The sequence below is a fragment of the Astatotilapia calliptera genome, chromosome 23 (genome assembly GCF_964374335.1).
Source record: "Astatotilapia calliptera chromosome 23, fAstCal68.1, whole genome shotgun sequence".
In the NCBI taxonomy this organism is placed as follows: Eukaryota; Metazoa; Chordata; class Actinopteri; order Cichliformes; family Cichlidae; genus Astatotilapia; species Astatotilapia calliptera.
In genome coordinates, this window is record NC_137443.1 from 5,867,900 (window position 1) to 5,891,786 (window position 23,887).

Below are 23,887 nucleotides of genomic sequence, written 5' to 3' on the forward strand. Positions count from 1 at the left end.
TTTAGTTCTGTCTCCTGACAAATACAGGTTAGTAGGAAACACCCTCAAAGAGCAGCATGAAATTACATGTATCCAACAATAATGACTCATATGATGCAATTCGTGCATAATTTACATTTCTACTGTGCTTATTTCACGGTTACAACATCCACCTGCTTCTCAGAGTTACTCTTTTTGAGAGAAATTCATCCACCTATGAAACAGGATTTCTGTTCTGACACTACTCTGATGGGATTAGCGCTGTTCAAATGTGCAAAATACTCAATTTATCAAGAAGCCAACAACTGGGAATCATGTGAAATTAGAAATGAAATGCTGTCTCTCATATAAACCTGTACCAAATAAAGACTTGGATCTCTTTCTGCAAATAGGGTGCATAAAGACCTAGCCACTATTTGAGCATTTACAGTATTTATGGGGCACATGTAGTATAAGATACATAAACCTTGTGATTGAAATTCTGAAGATGTTATAGTCTTCCTTGTCATTTGTTGCACAAGCCTATTGGCATCACACTTTCTTCTCTTCCTTCCACCTGTGCCTCTCAACATTGCAACACTTTGGCTTTCTCTCAGTCAGCTGTTATGATATGTTGTGACACTTTCCCCTCAAGAAATTGTGTGTGAAGGAGATGTCGCTGAACTTGAACTGCTATCACGGCCATATTACTCCCACCAAAAGCAGAAGAATACAGTAGCTTTGTTTCTTTGTAACTTTACCTCCCCTTTGACTTAATCTTTTCACCACTTTTCATTCACCAGGCGGTGGGTCAAAACCATCAACGGAGAAGTAAAAAAAGAAAAAGAAAAAAGGGAACAAAAAAGGAGGAAAATGGGAAAATGTAGAAATGGTTATTTGCAACGAGATTTTGAGGAACTGCTGAGTTCACCCCACAATCAAATATAAATGTTTTCCCTCTGAGTGGTAGTGCCAGATTTACATTTAGATTGTTTTAGCGTGAGATGTACAGCATTGGAGATATCGTCTTTTTAAATGTTGGTGCTCCCTCTGATATGTAGTAGAGCTAACTGGCAGCAATGTCAGTGCACCAAAAGTCATGTTTTGTGTTCCTCAAAAAAAGAAAAAAATCCACAAATGTTGTTACGTTAGCTTCATGAACTATTAGTGTGAAAACTATAAAGTGTGAAAAGAAGCTCATGCTAACACAAGCGTGGCAATGCTAAACTTCTGCACAAAGACAGAAGACAATGTTGCTGAGCTTTTAATTTTTGGGTACTTGAGCAATACAAAGCAAGGGGACTTAGTTTCATTATAATCAAGGCAAGGCAGACACCTCTATAGCTGAGAATCCAAAAACTGGGCAATACACATCAATACAGGCGAATGGAAAATACATACTTTTAATTTTCAGTTATCGAAAGAAAATCATGTTAGAGAATAATTATAGAATAATTGAAGATGTGGAGCAGCTATTAAAATCAAATGTGTCCCTAAGCTGCCAGTGCTGTATCCTGAGGAAGACAGGTAATGGGCGGCGGTCGGGGGGATGAGAGGCATCCGCTGCTTGAACAGTTGGCTACACTGACAGGACAGCATCCATCAGGGCTTCATGGATGACGGCAAGTTACCAGGTACGAGCCCAGAGAGAGTGAAAGAGCTGGCCGCATTGACAAACACACATTCACAAATCTTATCCCAATATTTACCCATCATTGCTTGTGAAATATGAAATGTGGGTTGTTTATCCTGAAGGTAATAACCAACCATGTCCGTAATTTGCCTCAGTTGGTGTAGAGGGAACTATTATTTGATGCATGACTCCACCTCGGAATTGCAGATCATGCCTATGAAGTCCCACTACAGTGGTAATGCAGGAGGACAGCTGAGAGCCTGTGGCTGTGTGTGGTCGTGATGAGATGTGTAATTATCCAAAGCAGCCTGACAAAGTGCTGCAGGTGCATGAGAGATGAAAGGAAATGAGCCAGGAGAGAGGTCAGGCAAAGAGGAGAGGAGTAGTTATTGTAGCCTGCAAAATTCAAGGTTGATCCAGTTTGGTGAAGTCATGCAATGATATATTGTTTTTTAGTCTTTATGTCAGTGAATTCAATACTCTCTTGCTACGTGCTCGAGTCAAAGCATTTCTCATTCAGTCTGGAAATACAGTGCTTTGATAACCACTGCTGAGGATGACTATCAAGGCTACAGTATGAATCAGGTACTTTGTTTGCACTGCCAAGAGTCCAGGTGGAAGAGGTGGAGGTTAACATCACCGATCAGGGTAATTAATTGCTCCAATTTAGTCATTAAGTGTTGAGCTGGAACCGATAGCTGACACCTGCAGGGTCTCTGAGAGAGTCACAAAGAGAAATGATAGGGGGAACTGGAACAGTGGGATGGAGGGACAGGAGAAAGGTAGTGACTGTATCGTTTTAAAAATAAAGGGAAGTATATAAGCTAAAAATGAATGCAAATGACCTATTCTCGTAAATTGAGTGATATTACTACAAGAAACCTGTATTGATTTGTTATGTAGCTCATTTTGGCTGCAGTTTAAAATTCAGTGGCAGTTCATAGGTGGTTACTGTGTGTGTGTGTGTGTGTGTGTGTGTGTGTGTGTGTGTGTGTGTGTGTGTGTGTGTGGCCACTGAGGTAAATTCTGACAGGCCCCTGGAGTGACACCTTCACTGGTTCTGCTTCTGCCAAGACACTCATCAGTGATCCCACGGAGAGGGAGGAACAGAGCAGAAAATTGGAAGGCAAGAGAGAAAGAAAAAAGTTAGAGGACAGGCAGAAATGTGTACAAAAGAAAATCTAGGCAAAGAGAACAAATGGCAAAAAGTTTAAAAAAAAAAAAAGATGGCGTAGCTATTAATCTGCAGAAAGACTTTTAGAATAGCACAAAAAATACATATAATTTTAGGCTTCTGAAAAAGTGCAATTATAAAATGAGACTTTCCTGATTGGAATCTTGATTTAAATTCAGCTCAAGTAAAAAAAATACTTAAACTCTGTAAAATCTGCTTCCCAAATAGTTATAATAAAGCCACAATAGAGGCCACATAACATTCCCTGTAATTTTACCTAGGTCATTGTGGTTAAACGGTACAAAAACAAAAGGTTGCAAAGACTGAAATTCTCACATGAAATCCACTGAACTCTAATTAAGTTTTGTTTTGTTGCAAGCACATCTAAACGGAAACGTTTCAATAAGATAACCACAATTTGTGGCTTAAGCTCATTTTTACAATGGAGACCAAAGTGGTATGGATGTTCTCATTAGATTGTGAGAAACAAAAGCAATAATTTCTCACAAATTCAGACTATTCTTTGAGTTGTTGCGTAAAGCATTTGGGTAAAGAAATACAGATAGAGAAAGAGCAATGGGAATTAAGCACCCAGTGAGTGGGGTGTCATCCAGAAAAGGCTTTCCATCCCTGTCTGTTCTGTACAAGTAGGTTTTCGTACAACAGATGGTCCAAGCAAAGCTAGCCAGCCACTTTTTACCTCAACTTTTAAATAATTTCTCACTCTTACAGTCTTTTCCTCTACTTCCCAAGTTGCCTTGACCTTTTCTTCATCGCTTTCTTATTCCTCCCTCGCTTTCAAAATGCTTCTAGAGCTCCTTCACCTGCTTTCATTGTCTTCAGCAGTGCCTGCTCTGTAAATCCAGTGTTTCTTCTTGGGTTCCAGTGCTGAGTAATTACAGCACAGGCTGGAGGAGGTTACGTTTGCCACACCAGCACTCTTTTTCTCTGATATTCAAATGAGCTTTTGCGTCCTCATTTGTCATCTGTTCGATGTTGCGTGCACGCGCGTGTGCTTACATGTTTGTGTACGTTGCGTCTCATCTCTTATTTAGTGTATCCCACGGGAACGTCGGTGAGGTGAGAAATTAGAAACGGGGCTGATTAATTCCTGGAAAAAAGGAATTAAAGGGTTCTTCCCTGCCATCCTCTTTGTGGAGGAGCTGGGATTTACCTGCAGTGTGATTGAAGGTGGCTGCTCTGCGCTGCCACTGTCATTAATAATCACCAGCCTTCAGAAAGATTCATGCTGCCATGTGCTAGTTGGTTCAAAACACTTAGCCATTACACATGACACCGAGGGCTTGATAAATGACAGGCTAATAGCTCTCCATTCCAGCACCAAAGCTGTGGGACAACAATAAGAACCATTAAGCTTTTATCAAAAAGATTACAAGAACAGGTTACAATTCAACAAAAGTGGCAGCTTGTCAGAAAACTGAACAAAAATGAATGACTGTAATGGAAAATTAGTACAGCTTGGTTTATTCTCTATTTGTTTGGCTGGTATTGTAATAAATTTTAAAAAGAATCAGAGGCTGTGCATTTCTCGTTTGGGGCCTGTGTGCTTGGAATGAATATTACTGGGGAGAACACAGGCGCTGTTGACTCATAAGCAAGAAGCATCTTTCTGATGGAATGGCTTTGCTTCTGTGATGCTCTCATTTAGTCAGCTCACAGAGTAAAACCTTTAAAGCCCCCCTACTCCACTTCTTCTTCTCATGTACAGGGAAAAATATAATAAATGTGATCAAATTTACAGGTTGCTAACAGTGTTCTCTCCTGTAAAGCAGGTTAATTTGTCTCCAATAAAGAAGCAGTCGGAGCAAAATCGCTTTATTACTTTAGATTCAGGATGGAGTGCCTTAGTTTTTTTTGTGTTTGACTTTTTTCTGAAGGTGTATTCAGCGGAGATGAATAAGCACTTCATGGCTGGCTCTAATTTTCCCTGGTCAAGTGTTAGGCTGCAGGTACTAATCAGTTTCATTACACTAACTCAGGTGATAAGGCCTCTTGGGAAATTGGAAAAGGAGTGTTTAGCGCTGCAGCACAGCCTTTTACCTAGCCCGAACTCTTCATGTGTTGCATGCAAAATGAAAAAGCAACACAAATGACAGCATGTTACACTTTTAAAAAATTACATATTAGTAACGGCCTCAAGGATATAACTGAAACAACCACCTGTAGTGTAAGAGAAATACAATGGCACTTATGTATTGGAGGGCATAAAGTATTTCCATGCTTAAATTTTGCAGGTTGCACGGGAAGCTTTTGGGATCCAAAGTCTGTCAATTACTGACAAAAACGTGATAGAACTGAACTGATCAAAGGCTGTCCTGATGTAGTCTGGCCTCTTTGTTCCTTTCTCAAGGGATGGGGGAAGGGGTTGTATTGATGCTCTGCTGCGACTTCACATTCAAAAGGCTTCTCTCCAGACCAGAAAGCAAACAGAAATTCAATGCATATGCTGAAGACCAACGCACATGCACAGTCACAGACATACAGTATTTGTACAGATTGACTCACCCGAGCATGAGAATGGCTAGCGACAATTTGTCACATCAGAGCTACGCGCCTGTACAGGTGCACGGTCTGCCCCAAACTGCGTTAGAATGATATCATATGTTTTCCTGTCGCCCTCCCAGAGAGACCTGCCTGACCAGAAAGATTAATTCTGGTTTTTGCTGCTAATTATTTTATGCCTTCGTTTGAACTGTCTGATGAAATCCAATTATCAGGCAGTCTGTGTAGCTTACAAGATTGGGGCGGCGACGAGGGGAGGGGAGAAATTGGAGGGCTGGGAGAGAAACAGGGACAGGGGAAACACTGTCTGCTTGTGAGATATGAAGAACCTCACAGAGCAATCCTTTATATACGATGCTTTTAAACGCTTGTTTACTTTGAAATGGTGACTGTGTTTCTTTTTGCTTTTCAAATCACCAAATAGGCAAAAGGCTTCAAGCAATAGTTTGTCTGGCTGGAGCTGGTTAGCTTGGATTAGCTTAGCCTCTGTAATTGGGGTGAAACACTAGCATGGGCTCTGTTTAACAACATCAAATATCTATCTACTAACACCTCTAAAGGTCACTAATTAAGACACTGTCTTTTTTTACACAAAAACTGAGGAATAGCACCAGCAGCCCCACAGATTAAGTAACAAGCTAACAAAATTAAGGCTTTGGAGATCTTTGTAGTATAAATCTAGAACTATTTCTTGAGAAAAACGGGTACACAAGAGAAAAGATGGAGTCAAATGGACAGGAAGTCTCCAGATATCTTCATTGTTGACGAAGAACTTAAATGACAACAGGAGTATCGACTTTGCAGCAGGGAGTGACATGTTGCTCATGTTAAAATCGACTTGTCTGTATGTAGGATAAGTGAGCCTAACAACAAATAGCCTAAAACTAACAATCAAGTGAACCTTAAATTGAACTACACACCTCTGAGAAATGTCAATTTGTGTTGCCTAGCTGGTTCTGCTTTATGCAGCTCATGGGTTAAATCTGTGTTCTGCTGCATGCTCAGTGTCCCGCTCTTTCACATCCACTCACATGTTCTGAAATTGGTTGTCATGCTTGGACGTGGAGGGCTGCTGGTAGCCCCAGCAGGTAGCCACTTTATTCCAAGACAGCCAAGAGCAGGGCTAGAGCAGACACCAGATAAATAGGTAAATAAACCTCTGCCTTAGGCAGGTATCATCAATTTTGATTCTCCCAAATGAGTGTGCCTGAGAATCGATATACCTAGGGGATCCTGGTCCATCTCCATCTCAAACCGAGAACTCGTGCTTGGACTTAGACCGCACTGTGGCACTTTGCAATAAAGCCTGAAATAAGCCAGACTGCACCATCGCCTCTTGCTTTCTATCGCTCTTTTCCATCCTCAGTCGTTCTACTTTTTTACAGAGTTGCCCAAACTTTCCATTCTTCTCTTCATCTCCCATGGCTTCACTCCCACCAGTGCCTCACACCTTCCTCAACCTGCTTGTTTACACGTTAACAGCAATTATACTCCTTTGCCACGCTTAAAGAAAGACTGGAGACATCTGTACATTTCTACAACTCATTAACACTTCTGCATGTGACTTTTTAATGCATTTAAGAGCAGTGAAGCTACTCCCACTATTATGTGCCTGCTTCATTTCACCTTGCATTTTACACCCCACCCCCCACACAGAATTTCCTTTCTTAGTGCTTTGAGTATTTGATTTCCCCCCCCCCCCTTTCTATTCTCACACTTCGATTCTTCCGCCTCACACAGTTATCACAGCTCAGTGTCTTTCTCCTTCATGCGGTTTCTTTTCTTACACTCTCTGTCTACCCTGTCAAAATCAGGTTCCCTTCATGGCCCGAGTATGCTCCAATTCCAATTTCTGCTCAATTTATTCACTGTACTTTTCATCTTGTCTTGGTCTCTCAGTTTTTTTTTTTAAACCTCCATTTTTTCCCCAGTTTCTTTCCATGTTATTTCCTATATATCCGCTATCTGGTACAATTTGTCAGAGCTGATTCATTGTCAGAATCTTATCAGCAATCTCATTGTCACTCTTCTATATTTCAGTTGCCTATAAGACTTCGGACTTGTTAATCAGCCCTTTTTCTTTCAGTCGCACTTCAATTTTAGACTGAGATTAACACAACTTCACGTTTCTAGTCCTGAACATTTTTAGTCACATCTCACTGCTCTTATTAACTGTACTCATTTATTTGTCTAAAAAATTAAGAATTTTCTTCTAGGGGCTATAGCTTTTAGATCAGAGTTGTAGAATGTGGATGTATTTTTAGTGCAGATTTTACTGCAAACTCTTAAAACTAATGATGAACAAAACCCACTTTATTGCATTTTATTTTAAGAAGCACCACAAAAAGATTAAATTGGATCATCGGTATGCTGTTTCATTCAGCAGTCACAGACATTACTCATTAAAATCATTCACAAATGGTGGGTGTATTCTTAAACACACAATCTTTTTTATGTTTTTTGCAGCTCATTAGCTTCACGTCCTTGTTTTTGCCTGAATGTAGTGTTTTAATAGTTTCAGTTTGTCATCAGTCCTGCCATGATATTTTCTGTTTTCCATTTCTCATGTGGCATACTCTCTCAATGCCCGACTTCCTCTAGTGATGCCATAACATCAAAGGTATGGCTTAAATTCAAATTTTCTGTCACAAACACTCAGTGTCCAACTCAGGAAGAAGAATATTTATATTTTAATATTTTACAAAGCCCTTGTATATCTGCTACACTGTCAGACCAAATAATGTTATCTTCTGGATTAGCAAAGAATGATGCTAACGCTCACGCTCTAAAAGTAGAGCTGCACTCTTCAACTGGGTGGGGACCAGAATTGGCCAATTTTCAGTGTTCTTAATCATGACTGGCAAGTCTGCATCATACGTTTCATCCATGTGCAAACCAAGCAAATAGTTGCATATGCAATCACAGCTAAGTGGTAAAAGGTCATTAGTGTAGAAGCTTTTCACTGTGGGCAAAGACACAAACGTAGCCATGAAAACATTCTTAACAAGAAACCTAATCAGACACTTAAATCACATTTTAAAAGGCTTAAAGAGGAGAAATGGCCAAAGCTATAGATATCCACCTCAGAGCCCACTGTACGCCAGTGTCAAGGTGACGATGTGTGGCAGGCAGGATGTGGACCCAAACGCAAGACTCAAGACGAAGGAATAAACTCAAAACGGCAACTTTATTGCTGGAAAAACTTCACGTCAAGTACAAAACTAAACTAGGAACTGGAATCAAGAAACTCGAACACTAGGAAATAAACCAGGAACTGAGAACTAGGAATTAACTAAGAACACGAAGGGGGGGAAATACAGCATAGTGAGAGTACAACATGACAACGGACAGAGGAAAACACAGGGCTAAAATATACCAGTGAGTAATGAGGGAATGGAAAACAGGAGGAAAGCACAGCTGGGGCTAATCTGACATAACGAGACAAAGGAAACAAAGCAGAATATGCTAACATAGGACACAGACTGTCAAAGTAAAACAGGAAGCACAAGGCATTCACAAAGACGCAGACTAGAAAGAGACATGGAAACATGACAGACTCTGGAACAGAAGGAACACAAAGCGAAGAGACGAAAGTAACAAGACATGGGACACAGGGAAGAGATTAATTAATAAATAAGCTGGAGAAAAAAAACAAATGTCAGATACTTACATTATTGTTACTTACACTGTTTTGTTATATAAATCTGTCTAAAAGTGGGTGCACAGCAGCTCGTTTTCAGTTAATTACGTGTACCTTCTTTCTAATAGCAGAGCAATTTTCAATTATTTAAATGAGAGATGATCTTTAACTTACTACAAAATATTATTGTGAATTAAAAGAAACATTTATATTTGCTCGTGTAGGATCTTAAAAAAAAGAAAAAGCTCTTAAAAAGTCTGACTAGCTTATCCTAAAAAATCTAATTATAATAACTGCTATTGCTGTTATCCCATAGATTCAGTTCTTTCAGTGATGTCTCTCTCTCTCTCTCTTATAACGTCTATGGTTTGACCGTCAGTCAGCCAGAAACTGTGACACCAAAGGTCACAGTCCAGTCCAGTTCCCGCTCAGGGGGCTGCAGTGTTAGCTGAGCCATACACACAAACATCCAACCCTTGTGAACATGATACAAACACACCATCTGTCCATCTGCATCCTGGTGACTTCACGGTTAAGTTTGTGTATGTGTGTTTCAGATGGATGTCTGTGTCTGGCAGTTGCAGCAATCGTGATGAGATGTAGACTGATTTAATTGCACATCAAAGCAGCAATTTACCCCTGCCACAGGGCTAGTGTGTGTGTGTGTGTGTGTGAGAGAGAGAGAGAGAGAGAGAGAGAGAGAGAGAGAGACCACCTATGCATAGTCTTCTCAGTGTGTTAATTGTGATATGGTTTAATGAAAAATATAAAAGTGGATTATATGGATCTCGCGTACACACACACACACATACACCGATTTTGTGTCATACTGGGGTGTTTCTATATAAATATTTCTCTTATTTTGGTCAACCCTCCCAGAATGGCTTCTCAGCTTCCTTTTGAAAATACAAGGGACAATTAGATAAGTCCCTAAACGACAGGCAGCTCTCATCCCTCTGTTAATTAGTCTGCTCTCTCTGTGTGGCTGACTTGCATGATGAGGGAGGTGGAGGAATGAAGGAAGGAGAAGGAGCATGTGTATCACCAAGGGAGGAAGGGTGGAGTATTCAAACTCATCCATCATAGACAACTGAAACAACTGTGATGGCAGTACTGGGTTTAGTTCATTAAAATCCTAAACTTTAATAAATGTGTATCACAGGAATAATTATCAGAGTATTGATATGAATATTGATCAGATGAGAAAATCACATCTAAAATGATCTAATTTATTCTCAGTGCAGCTAATTTTGCTCCACAACTCTTCATATGCATTGCATACTTTTGCAGATTTGATAGCATTACATCATGTCACGATACTAAAAATAGAGGAGAATACACCAGCCACCCTTTTCTGTAACCCATCATGCCTGTGGTGTGGTGGTTGAAAAGCAAAACTCGAGTCAACTCATGCTACTGTACATACTGTATGATTGTGCTGATCTATAGACTGCTGCTCTATTTATTCTAATGGGAGAATCTGGTGCACAGTTGATAGTGCTGGTTTACTGACCAGCTCCTTGGCCTTTGCCTCAGCATGATTTAGTGCCGCTGCTCTGCTGACATTGATTAACTGAGGAGTCTTTACAACCTGCAGTCAACATCCTGGATTTACTGTATCCCATTCGTCCCTGGATCCTGAAAACAGACCAAAAAAGGGACAAATTGAGAGAGGAAACACAAAGACGTACGAGCTGGAGTCAGATGACAGAGAAGAAACAATGTAGAAAAGAGAGAATAAGAGAGTGAAAGAAGTAAAGAGAGGAAAAATCTTGGCAGCTTTCCCAGAGAAGTATGTCCTTCTCCAAGACCTGCTGTAATAAACTGATAACATCCTTTCAGCACCGCCATGTACAGTGCTATACAAAATATGTTTGAGCCTGTGTTTAGTAGCTATATTGAGAGGAGGATGGTTTATATAGATAAATAGATAGATAGATAGTCTAAACGAGCCCTGACGGCAGATGCAACTTTGCCTCTCATGTTCAAGGTGTTGAAACCATTTCTTTCCTACACCCTGCCTCAAGCTACATTTACTATTCCAGGCGAAGGCAAGTAGGCGGCCAAGGGGACCTTGATGTCACCAGAACAAGTTTAACATTTGCCACCATATAAAGTGGCTTTGCAGGCAGGCCAATGAGAAGCCTCAGACATTTGAAAATTGCCTGGCCACCCTTCCCGCACATAAAAAGCTTTCTGTCACCTCATTTTTCAGGAGAATCTCTCACTCTGTTCCTCCCTCTCTCTGTTCGTTACCTTTCTCTTTCTATCGTTCACTCTTGCCCTTTTTTATTCACATGTAGGATGAGCTCGCCTTTTCTGGCCACAGAGAGCAAGGTAATATGTTTTAGAGAAAGTAATGGGAGATATTCCACTTCCAGCTGACTCTTTAACAGGAGCTCGGGTTGTGGTGGCTGGTGTGTGGGTGCGCTGTATGAATGAGGGAGACCAGGGTGGCTTTCAGCTGTAAGTAATGGCTTTCTGTATGGTTCTGGGCAGCCCTGAAGCCTATTCCCACTCGGCACCATCAGGGTGCTCAGCAGTGTCAGCCCTGCTTTCTATAGCATAGAAGCTCTTTCTCTTTTTTTTAACCTGTCCTTTGCCACTCAGACCATCGTGTTTATTGAAAATTTGAGGAATCGCAGCAGAAAAGCATCTAAATGCAAACATTCAGACAGACAAATGGACTTGATAAAAACACCTGTCTGGGTTTGGGTAAGTGTGCGCACGCAGTTTTGTGCAGTAAAACACAGTAATTGACAACACTTTTCAGCTCTGAGGCACACAATGGTGGAGGAAGCGCAGTCTCATCCTTGCTTTTTATTCCCTCTTCCTTCATGGCTTTTATCCCTCTGTCCCTCTTGTCCCAACTCCTGATTAACTGCACCTTTTCATGTGAGTACGAGGAACTCCTCATTCATGTCCTACAGAGCCTATTAAAAAATAATCTGCATTCGTGTGGGACCTTTAAATATAACAATTACAGAGTTCTTTGTAAAATAAAATGCCTCACTTGCAATATCAAAAGAAAAGCGAACAATAAGAAAAACAAAAGCATGAAACTCTTTGTTTAAAAAAAAAAAAGGCACAAATTATCTACAAAAAGCATTCAAGTGTGTCCTGAGTTGAGATGTATGCGCAGGTGTATGCACTAATGAGTTTATATCAAGTGCATGTCTGCATTCGAGTGCGTGCGAGCAAGCATCTGTTCATGTCATCCACACTTCATTCACACTCTTAGCACACAGGTATATCCACATTCCCATAGGTATTTTAAACATTACTTATTCAGTGTTCATAATATTCCAGGCTTCATTTTAATGCAGATCAGTTCTCCTCCCTCATAAACAGTGCCTTCTTCAGACTTTCAGATTCTAAGGAAAATTTTATTGCCTGTATTTGCACTGTTGGCATGCATACGTGTGTGTGTGTGTGTGTGTGTGTGTGTGTGTGTGTGTGTGTGTGTGTGTGTGTGTGTGTGTGTGTGTGTGTGTGTGTGTGTGTGTGTGTGTGTGTGTGAGAGAGAGAGAGAGAGACAGAGAGAGAGAGATGGAATAAACCTGTCTCTGAGTTAACCTGTGTGTCTAAGCCCATATGGTGGTTTCTTAATCTCATGGCAACTTTTGCGTTTTGGGAGTCTTGCCATATTCCCTCACCCTGGTCTACGAGCTTCTGTTCCCTTCCAAGCATATACAGAGAGTGCAGGCATAGCAAAGCATCAGGGGAAATTTATGGCTGCTTAAGATTCAAGTTCCCCTCTCATCCACTCAGGCTTGGCATTTGAGTTGGGCTGAAATAAGCCTTGGCTTTCTCAGTACCGTTTTTGTTTCTCTGTGCCTTTTCACACTTTGTTTACCTCACTTCCTTTCGCTTTTATTTCAGCTACCTGCCCATTTTTCTTCCTCTCTCAATTTGGATGGTAATTGAGGAGTTATCAATGAGTCATCTCAATTGTCAGCTGTACAACTTATTCTCTTCCAGCACACAGTATATGTTCCTTTTTTCTTTCATTCTTTTTTCTTGTCTGAACAGCCGTACGGTCCTGCTGTTTTGCCTCATACAGGTTTTATAAGCTGGAATATAGCCACCCACTCAGCCATTGTTTTTATTTAGGTGTTTCATGCTGTAGCTCGCCAGCAACAAAAGAAACCCACCCAAGGATAACACATGCTTCAAGACAGGTGCAAACACAGAACAGTCCCCTTTTGTGCAGAAAATGTGAAGTGCTAAAGCCATTTATGTATGACACAGCGTGACAGGTTGCTTGCTAAAACCTTGGTAATATCCTCCTGGAAGGAAAACAGCCCTTTGTCACTCGAAGGGTAGCCTCATTTTTCACTCTAAGGGACTTATACACAGACACTGATGGGACTAACTCCCCCTGTGAAACCAGCATTAATGTGTGCGTGAATGTGTGTGCATGTGTGCTGCGGGGACAACAGAAGTGTGTGGCGATGGAGTGACAGGCAGCCCGAGTGATTAATGTGCCTCCTTAATAATGCAGTATGGCGAGGAAAGAGTGTTGCGACAATTTGAGAAAAGCAAATAAATGAAGCAAGATCAAACTTGTGTGTGAGAAAAACACACACAAAAAAAGACTTCTTTGAGCCATGGGTAAAGATGGTGGCAGACGTAGACTGGCAGCTAATTTTATCCAAATATAGATAGACAGAAAAAGGTAGAAGGTGAGATTAAGATGGAACGACAGATGGATTGAGCAAGTCATCCATGAAAGGCTGAGGTTGGACCAAGGTCTTTGGAACTGAAAGGAAAATGCGACAGCTTGGCTCTGTATCTTTCTTTCAGGATGTCTCTGTATTTTTGTCCGTCTGTCTGTAACCATCTAGCTGTCTGTCTTATCTACAGTATCTGTGACAGGCATGGTGGGGAACAGGGCACATCTCTGACATGCTGAGATCTGGCTGAATCTTTCCTGCTGATATTACCACACAGCAGGAGAGATCATACTGACTTTCAGTTGCGATTAGTCAGCTTCGGTTGGAAGACTTTCTAATAGCATTAATAAATCAAGGAATCTCTGTATGTTTTTCTGCCTTTATTTTCTTTGCATATCTCATTAGCTATTCACCCGATCCACTTCACACTTATATTATGGGGGACCTAGATAAGTGAAGCGTCAGCTTTGAGGCTGTATAGATGAGGGGCTGGGCGGTAAAGGTAGTATTTGTAGGTTCTTATGCTAGATTTATTACTTCCTGTCTGTGATCTCATATAACATATTCAAGTCACATAGTTCAAAAAATAAACCTTCATTGACTTGTTGTCATTTATTCTCCTTTTTTGGTAGGAAAAATCATATTAAAAGTAGCTGAACTCTTTTAGTCTTTCAGTTTCTCAGCATCTCTTAACGTGTACTCAGCACAAAATGATGTGACACAGCAATTGTAATCTTATTTTTCAGTTGGTGTCAACAAAGTGGATATCTTCCTTTATGAATGTTTCGACAATATGTTGCCACATCCTTACAATTTACTGCACAATGGAGCTTAATGTCAGCTGCACCGGATAGTTAACTGATTCTCATTTCTAGTCAGTTAGCAGTGACTTAAATAGAGACTTAAATAAAAGAATAGTAAATAGTAAAGAAGTAGAAGTAGAATAAAAGTAGTCTTAAATACCAGATCTTATATGGTTTGCCTACTCTGATGTCAGTGGTAAGCATACTGAAGAGTCCATCCACAGGTGATACTTAAAAAGCACGTGCTACTGGTAGGATCAGGAAATTGGTACAAGATAAAAGACCTAAGCTGATCAAAAATCTACATCAACATGTATGGTATGATTCTTGTGAGGCAGAGCCAGTTAAATGGTATATTATGTTGCAGTATTATAGTTCATCAAAAATGAAGAGTGGAGCAGAATGTCTTTAATATTTAACTATCAGACCAGCTAATATTCAGGCTCCATACATAGTGAACTCTGCTGCACCTATTTAGTAATTAAACAGCCCTGATTCTGACTGGAATTTGCCTGAGTTCAATATATAAATGTGGAGCCAAGACTGGAGCCAAATTCACATGGATCAGAATATTTTTCTTGCATCCCCCAAACTCTTGATGGAGAATTTACGCTGCTGAATTTAGACTCGATGTGGGAGTTTAATGTCAGGTCTGACTCAAGTGAGCTGATGTTTTCAAAGGACAGTCTCAGCATGTTGTCTGGAACATACTTTGTAGAAAGCACTTAGAATACAGATGTAGAAAACCGCTCTCACTTATACAACATTGTCCTAGAATCCTTGTAACAGCCAGAGTCCTATTGTGGATATACAAGAGATAACCTTGCATCACAAAAGAGGAGAGAGGAGGAGAAAGGAGGGCACAGAGGTCTATAGAAAGGTGTGATGTACCAATGCAAAGCATTAACGTTGTCCTGGAAGAGTTTAATACACAATTTGCAGAAAAGGGCATACTAAGATAATATGTTGTACTTTTTATTTACTATAGCTTTGTGGAGGCCTTAAATTTAAAATGCAAAGGGAATGAAAAGCAAACACCATGAAAAAAGTGAAGGAACGATGGATAGTAGACTAAATGTAGAGATGATGGTTGGGTAAAATAAAAGGAAGCGATGAAATTGGTTGGTCACAGTAAACAAAATTGTGACCGGAGAGTGCACATGAGTAGCTGCTAATGATTAACAGCTTTGATAAACTGAGGAGGGAAAGACACAAGAAAGAGTCAAACCTAGCAACCAGTGAAGGAAAAATAAAGCACAATATCAAACTATGATGAATATGGAGCTGCAAGACAGAAGGAACAGAGGTGGAAAGGAAGATTCATGAATGCACTGGAGGAAGATGTGGCTCAGTATACATGAAGAGGATGCAAGAGATAGGGTGAGATGGAGGCAGATGACCTGCTGTGTGACTGTGTAATTACTTAAGCAATTTTGAAAACAATATGCTTTTATTTTAGAATTAATTAAAAAAGTTCCGAATGTTAGAAAATACAGCACCAAGCCAAAATAGCAATTAAGATAGACTTTTAATACATGCTGTTTGGACTTGCAGAGTCTTCTGTGTATATTCTCATGAAAGTTGAAATTAAATACCTGATGCTGATCTAGCTTTTCTAAAAAAAAAAAAAAAAAAAAGAAAAGAAGAAAAAACAGATCAGTTCAGTTAAATTGAACTTGTATTGTGATGCCTGTCCTGCACATAATTAAGGCTGCAGGCTTTTAATAATTACTTTCAGAGAGTTTTGTAAAATAGCTGCATTTATTTGCCTTAACCATTTGCTATCAAGCAGGATTTTACAAAGGTTCAGCTTCAAAAATGTTCTTTTTGCAAACTTGCTGTTTTGACGTGTGCTGCCACCGTGGACATTGAGCTGTTGCAGAGCATATGTATTTGGTATGAGGTCAGTGTTTTTGTCCTTGGCTGTAACGTTGAGATTGAGTCAGAGAGACCAGCGCTGCCGTAACTGACACTGGTTATCTATGTCCTGCATCTCTGCGACCAGCCACTAAATCCTCCTCCATCCCTCCCACCCAGCTCCTCTCCTGCCCTCAGGCCCCGCTCGGCCTGCCATGTCTCCAGAGATGCCATACTCATTATTTACACCCGGGACCCAACAGCAGGAGGCCGACTTACCTCATTTGGTCTCCATCCCCTTGCTTTTGTGACTTAAAGACATTATGTTATAGTCACATATACATAAATAAATGCTCAGATAATAGTGTTACTTGAGCCTTGTTTGTATGGTCGTCCATCTCTTGTTTTCTTGTTGGCTGCTGTAAACTCTCGGACAACTACGATGAAAAATACAAAAGGTTGCAAAGATCTTGGCAAGAGAGAAAAAATATTCAGTCCTGTGATGTACACTGGCATTGGGTAGTCATTATCAGCATGTTTTAGTTCCTATACTCCTTGAATTTTAAAGTGAAAGCTAAGCCAGCATCGGTGTAAGTCACAAATATCCCTAGTTATTTAAAAAATGTTTTCCAGATAAACTTATACAGACATACCATAGCCACCTCCTGTCAACCTACCTCTCAAATACATAGCTTTTTTTGTTGAATGTGGCAGACTCGATCCTGCTTTGATTCAGCAGAGTTTTCAGCAGGCAGTGTGGAACAAGCGAACCCAGAGGTCCATCATGTTAGATTTGGCTCTAGTATCCTTATCTATCTATTTTTATTCTTGAAATCCATCAGCATCTCTTCCTCTTCTTCAGCATTTTTCCCAAAAAGTCTCTTTTGCTTTCCCCCCCTCCATTAAACCTTTGAACAGCTTGCTATATCAAGCAAGCCATTAGGCACATTATATAGTTAATATTTTTTACCAGAATTTTCATCACATCTATTGCCAGTTGGTTGATGGCTTAGTGCGCAAAGATGGTATGGCATGGTTTTTGAGAGCTTGGATATAAGGTGAAAATTTATGCCATGAAATATTCTGAGAAAGAAGCACATATTGGGATAGATTTAAAGATAAAAGGTAAATCTCAGCCTGTACATTTAATTCTGAGCAATAGCTATTTGTGAAGTGTAAAGATAATCGTCTATTTCTTTATTGTACTTCAAAAGGATTAAGCACAATGGTCACATCAAGTCGAGGTATTTATTACATAGCCTTTAAAAGCCTTTAATCACCATTGTCTGAAAAGGCTTCAGAAGACTTTATCCCACCCACATTACGAAACAGCAAATTAAACTGAAGAATGAACTGTATGTGTGTCCTAAGGCCTTCATTGAGCAACAGGGGGGGGAAAAATCCCTTGAAAAGGAATTATTAATGATGACTCATCCAAGCATGTCTTGTGTATTAGAAGAACTTCACAAGGGCAATGTGTTGATTACAGTTTCCTTTGTGTACTCACATTTCCTCCCTCTCTCTTCATCTCTGTCTCCAGGTGCAGCAGGATGCAGGGCTTACTGCCTGTTTGTGGACCGCAGCTCCTGCTGGCCCTCCTTCTGCTTCAAACTGCGGTCTGGGGTGAGTCCTCATTAAACTGTGGGCAGTCCCCATCGTCTGACCTAGAGTGCATGTAATACAGAACTTTCTGATAACCATCTGCACACATAGCCATTAAACCAGTGTCTCGGAAATCTTCCCAGAAGCTATGGTTTCTACAAATTTTCTCTTACGTGTATGATTCTACAGTGTGCATTAGATTAATTATAAACAATTAAATCACAAGATTTAGGTTCTCTGATACACAGACCACTCTTGCCTCACTTTTCTGACCCAGAAGTTATATCTGAGTTTTATATCTTTTGTTTCTTAGCAGTAGCTGATAATGGCTAGCTGTGCCAATTAAGGACAATATAATATGGATAATAGCTATAGTCATTTAGATGTGGCCAATTTGTGAAATATTGCGTGTTGTGAGCAGTAGCCCTCCGCAGCTATCTTCAAGGAGATTAAAAAACCACATCTCTTTACATTTCTCATTAGCTCTTCTCGGTCGTGCTGACATTTTCTTTGTCAGTGTGTCCATTTCCCTCTAATTCTGTAGCCGCGCTCACGATGTGAATGCTTGGCAGACCTTCACCACCAGCCCACTTACTTTCATTTCATCTGCTCGTAATTACCCCAATGGCTCATTCAAGAGGAGCTTGAAAGGATGAGAAGTACAACAGAAATCACATCTGAGATCTCCGAAGCTAGCTTTCACCCTCTCAGCCATTTTAGAGAGACTGAAATGATTTGATAAGTCTCTGAGATATTTATTTCTAATATAAATTTGCAGAGCTCATTAAACTTTTCTTTGATTGGGCTCAAAAGCTGGACTTTACGATCCTAATCCTCTCATTATGTGTCAGCAAGTTAGCCAAACTTTTGAATGTTTGTTTTACTGACTCACTAAACCTTTGAGTTTAGAAAAGGACATCGTGACAGAGAAACATGTAATTGGGTGTATGAAAAGAAATCATCCATACAGTTAAGACGGAACTCTAAGTCTTGTCAGCCTGTACGCCTAATCTGGTTAACTGCTATCTTATCTGTCTGTTTAGTAGTGTTATCTGTCCATTACAAGGACACAGTATGCAATACAAGGATCTACAACCCACGGTACTTCTTTGCCCTCTCCAAACTCTCCTTGTACACTCCTGCTGTGTATCTGTGTGTATCTGCATGTGCTGGTGTGTATGTAGGACAGACTGCACGCCCCCTCACTGCTCTCAGTGGCCTCCCCAACCGTCTGCTCAGTGTATTGCATTGTTTCTGCCTTCTGTGCAAGAAAAAAAAATCTACTGTCCTGGCAGCAGGGCCTTTCTGTGACTCAGGGCTCTGATTCCACAGCAGAGAGATGATGAAAATGCAGCCAACTCTTCTGTCTTTCTCTGTGTGTATTTGTTTGTGTGAAAGCCTCAGGTTACATCTGCCAGGTAGTTGCAGCCAACTTACAGAGAACTGTAGCCCGCACACACACAGAGCATCTCCAAGGAGTCTGATAACACACTCGTGACAATTCAGAGTGTGTATGTCATGCGAGAAGACACTCCCTGCTTCTGTTTTGGAGTTTTGGAGGAGTTTTTGAGGCCATCAACATTGCCTGTTCTCGCTTTCTTTTTTTCCTCCTTGCATTTTGTGCTTTTTTCCACTTGAGTGGCTCTGGAAATAGTCAATGGTAGGGGACTACTGGGAGGGGTGGCACTAAAGCTCACCCTGTGACACTTTGCTTGACAGCCCTGAAATGGAAAGATGGTGGGGAAGGAACAGATTAGGTGTGAGCTTTTTGCACGTGTCTGTCTGTGTGTTGGCGATAGTGTGAGCTTGCCTTGCACTCCTGTACAAACGCTGATATACTTGTATATATGCATGTTTATGAATTTTAAAATGTCGGCAGTGTGCCAAGCAAGATAAAGGTATCATTATGCCTCAGAAGGTCCAAAATTAGTCATGGCAGCAGCCTCAGGGAAGTTAGTGTGAAGCCTGACATGGCCTGGTAAAAGTCAGCTCAGGCACAGAGAGCTACAGTGAGAGGGTTAATAACTGTCACCTAGGAAGGCGGAGGAGACAAAGCATGTAGTCAGATTTAGAAAGGATTTAAGGCATGATTTAAGATTACAGTAGGTATGGGGGAATATACCTGATCACAAAATACCCAGGGAGTTGGTAACGAGGGTCATTTACTTTAATCACCCGCTTAAATAGATTTGTTTGATTTGATTGTTGCTTGCTGGCATCGTGACTTGTGCAATAAGTTGAGCTGTTGCTTTCATGGTAAGGCAAGGCATGGGAGAGAGTGTCTGGCACCGTCAAGTCCTGCATTGCACGAGCGCTAGAGGATGGCACTGGTTCAGATGGTAAGAACAATTTGTGGAGTGACACAGTTTGCTGTGTATGATAGTCTTTTTCAACGCTGGACATTAAACAGCCAAAATGCCTCCACATTCCCATATTCCGTCTTTTCTACAGTGCCCTCTTTTGGGACATGTGAGCCTTGAGCTGCGTCAATTGGGGTGCCATGTTTGGTAACGTTGTTTTTGTCTTTTATCTCGCTCACACTCCTAATGTACTGGTGTACATTAACATTAGTAGAAGTGGTACTCTTGCAGGCTGTGCCTCAAACCTACCCTCACGTGGCTTTAACTGTATTCAGACCACATGCCTGGTTCAGGATGGGACTGTTAAATTAGAGCTTTTCAAAACCAAACCCTAGTGAGCAGTCTGGAAATAGCAGCAGCACTATAAGCAGTCCAGAATTGCATAGGAAGGTTGCCTTGAAGAAGCGATTGGTCACATTTAGATCATATATGTTTTTTGCCTTTTATGATTATGCTTCTTGTACAGAAAAAAAACGTGCCTGGCTCTAACCAGGTCAATAAGCACTGTGTTCATTTATCAAGGCTTAATTATAACAGACGTGCATTAGATAAATTCCCACCCTGCAAATTTCACAGCACAAAATAAATCCATCTTTAATCCAAACTCTGGCTGTTTGAACACTATTATAGTTTCGAACACAAGTCACAGTTATTCTTTCTCACTTGATCTGATTGTTGCAAACTCTGCTTTCCGCTGCAGTGTGATCATTCAGAAGGCTGACTTGCTCAACAAAGCACTGACTGTCTGCGTTTAGTTACAAGCAGATAAAATATCTGTTAAGATCCAAGTAGAAAGATTTCTGCAGGTGACATTTAGAGGAAGGAATAAATGTCTGAGACGCAACGTCAGTCGGCCATTCATTTCAGCCAGTATATCAAACTGAGCATAATCTTAACTTTATTGTATAGCCACATTGTATATTCCTGTTACATAGCACAGCATCAGTTCAGTCTAAATATCAGAAATGTTTTCCTGATTTGTCTCATCTGTTCTGTCTTGTTTTCGCTAAGACTGTGGATTCGCTCTATCTTCCGTCTGTAAATCTTTTTTCCTTCACACAACTGGTAACATTAGCACACATCTCTGGCAGAGACATAAAGCAGCTAAAATGCAAAATGCTGCTCATTAGTGTGACATGTCAAGTGGCAGAAACAGTTTGTGAAAAAGAAATCCTTTTGCAGAGGATACATTTTACAAATCAGGAACATAACAAAATACATGTCTGCATATGGCTGCTGTTAATTAAGTAAGACAGGAATTTGCAATTAGTGCATGTGTACATTCTCCTGTCTGTCACATTAGGTTTTGTTTCCAAAGGCTACTTTTCATTAATTTTAGTCTAGCTTTGAAATAGGATTAGGATTTATATGAAGAAAAGCCAAACTGAGAAAAATGAGGAGCAGGCGTTAAGAGAGAAAGAAGTCGGTTAGGCAGAAAAGCATAGGTGGTATATAATAGGAGCACAAAATACCCAATGGATGGAGAAGAAAGACGTGAGCGCAATAGGAAAGAAAACATCAAGAAGCTGAGGAGGACTCCTGGAAACAAGTGGGAGTTGAAGGGATGTTTTGGTGGAAGATATCATGAGAGAGAATGTCAGCAAGAAGACATTAATTCCAAACCCTGCATGATGTCCGCCTGGCAGATCTGGTGTGCTTAGAGAGGTGACATGAATGTGCATGGACACAGACACACACACATACACACAGACACAGAAAACTTAGTGTGTCTTTGAATGTCTTTGGTTTAGAAGATCCAACTGTTTGTGTAACTTTGTATATTTACAGTGTGCGTCTCTGCAGATGAGACTGTGTACTTCCTGTAGGGGTAGTGCAGCTGCACTGCAGTGAAACACACACCACTGATCAAACACGATGGAAAAATGAGGAAACCAGCCCTTCGTTTAATTTACATTATACAGTACATAGCATCAGATCTGCTCTTTGAGGAGGCCACCGACAACGCACACAGTTAAAGTGTGTATGCATGTGTGAGCGCGCGTGTGAGTGTGCTTTTAATCAGAAGCTTCTTCCCGCCTTTTTTTGCACTTGTGGCGCCTCTGTTGCCATGGTTATGGTTTCTTGGCTTGGACAGGGCGGCATCAGCCTCAGCGTCGTTTACTGTGCTCTTCGTAAGCGATAACGTGGCAGTGCTTAAGGATCAGCCATCGCCGTTTTCATGTTATTCATCTTGTTCTCTCCATTTGTCTTTGTGCATCATCCAAGGTCTTTTTCAAAGGATGCATTTCTTCACAACCAACAAAGAAAACCCCAAAACAATAAAGACAGCAAACGAAATGCTCTCAGGAAAACAAAACTAACCCCCACTTACCACCATTGCCCTTGACGTGTTTTATTCACACAGAAGGCAAAACTTATACAGCTTCCACTTGCTCTAAAAAGTTCGACTTTACCCTCTTTCTTTTGTTTTCCCTGTTTACCAAAGAAACTTACCACACTAAAATACATATAAATATTTCTCCTTGTGTGTTAATTTGAATAATTTCTTGTGAAAAAATTTAAATGCAACTATAACCTCATACTAAGCAGCTACATAGTCAGTTTTGAGGGCCACTTTGAGGTCTAATGATTTTTAACTTTAAACAGGAGTACCTGTTTTTTTATTTTGTTGTTGTTGTTAGTTTTTTTTTAACTTGCAAAGTATATGGTTAATCTGATTATTATTAATTAAACAACTGAGCAGTATTTGAGTATGCAGAGCGGTAATGTACATCTAAAATAAACAGCATCATTAAAACACTTGTCATGTGCATTAAGTGCATTTTATCGGATGTCTTTGAACACAGAACTTTCATTTCTGGCAGATTATTTAACCCAGTTCTGTGTTTTTTAGTGAGGTATCAGAGCACCAAGTGCACAGGAGGCCAGTTAAACATACAAAACTGTTACAGTCTACAAATAATCAGAACTAATCTAACTGTATCATAAATAAATACTTGAGTAAAAGTGCAACAGAAAATTTCTTAGGAACTCAACAGTTGCAAATCTGTTTATTTTTACACAATTATGTTTCTGATAATCATATATGAATTATTAGTAAGGCATTTACCCATTGCAGTTAAATAAATATAAACCGCTTCCTGTGAACTGTCTCTTTATGTAGCACCTCCCAGGTGAAAGCAAAATCTCAAAAGAGTTCAAGCCGTGCCTGCTGCTGTGCAGTTGTATGTGTTGTATCGACTGTCATTTCTTAACACAGTAATCAACAAATAGCGGCGTGACTCTGTCAGACAGCTCGTCTGTCATGATTTATGACCTGCACACACTTGTCCACACACACACACTTACACAAACATATAATCAGCTGGCATGCAGGCAGCAGAAGTGGAGTGCCGACGACTGCAGAGGGATATACTCGATCAGTCCCGGGAGCTCTTGACTGGCAGGTTGGCAGCTGTGATGTTGGCAAATTGAAGACAATGCTGCCTTTATCTTTGGAAAACCCATTGCAAGCCCCATGGAAAGAAAGAAAAGGAGGAAGAATAAGAAAGAGAGAACGAGAACAAGGAATGATGTTCTCAATTGTGTTCCTATTACAGTGAAAATGCCATTACCGCCCACCTTGTGTCTGTGTGCAGCTCCGTGCCAGCTATATAAAGGCTCTCCGACTGTTTAATAATTCGAGAGCACCTCTAATGGA

At 40.5% G+C, this 23,887-nt stretch overlaps 1 protein-coding gene across 1 annotated transcript in view; it reads left to right on the top strand.

Moving 5' to 3' along the window:
- The first annotated feature begins 17,691 nt into the window (after positions 1-17,691).
- Positions 17,692-23,887, top strand: part of ncanb (neurocan b) — a 129,938-nt gene continuing 123,742 nt past the window's right edge. The window contains exon 1 of the mRNA XM_026159414.2: positions 17,692-17,887. Within this exon, the coding sequence (XP_026015199.2) occupies positions 17,815-17,887 (73 nt within the window). The 5' untranslated portion in view covers positions 17,692-17,814. The remainder of the gene's footprint in view (positions 17,888-23,887) is intronic.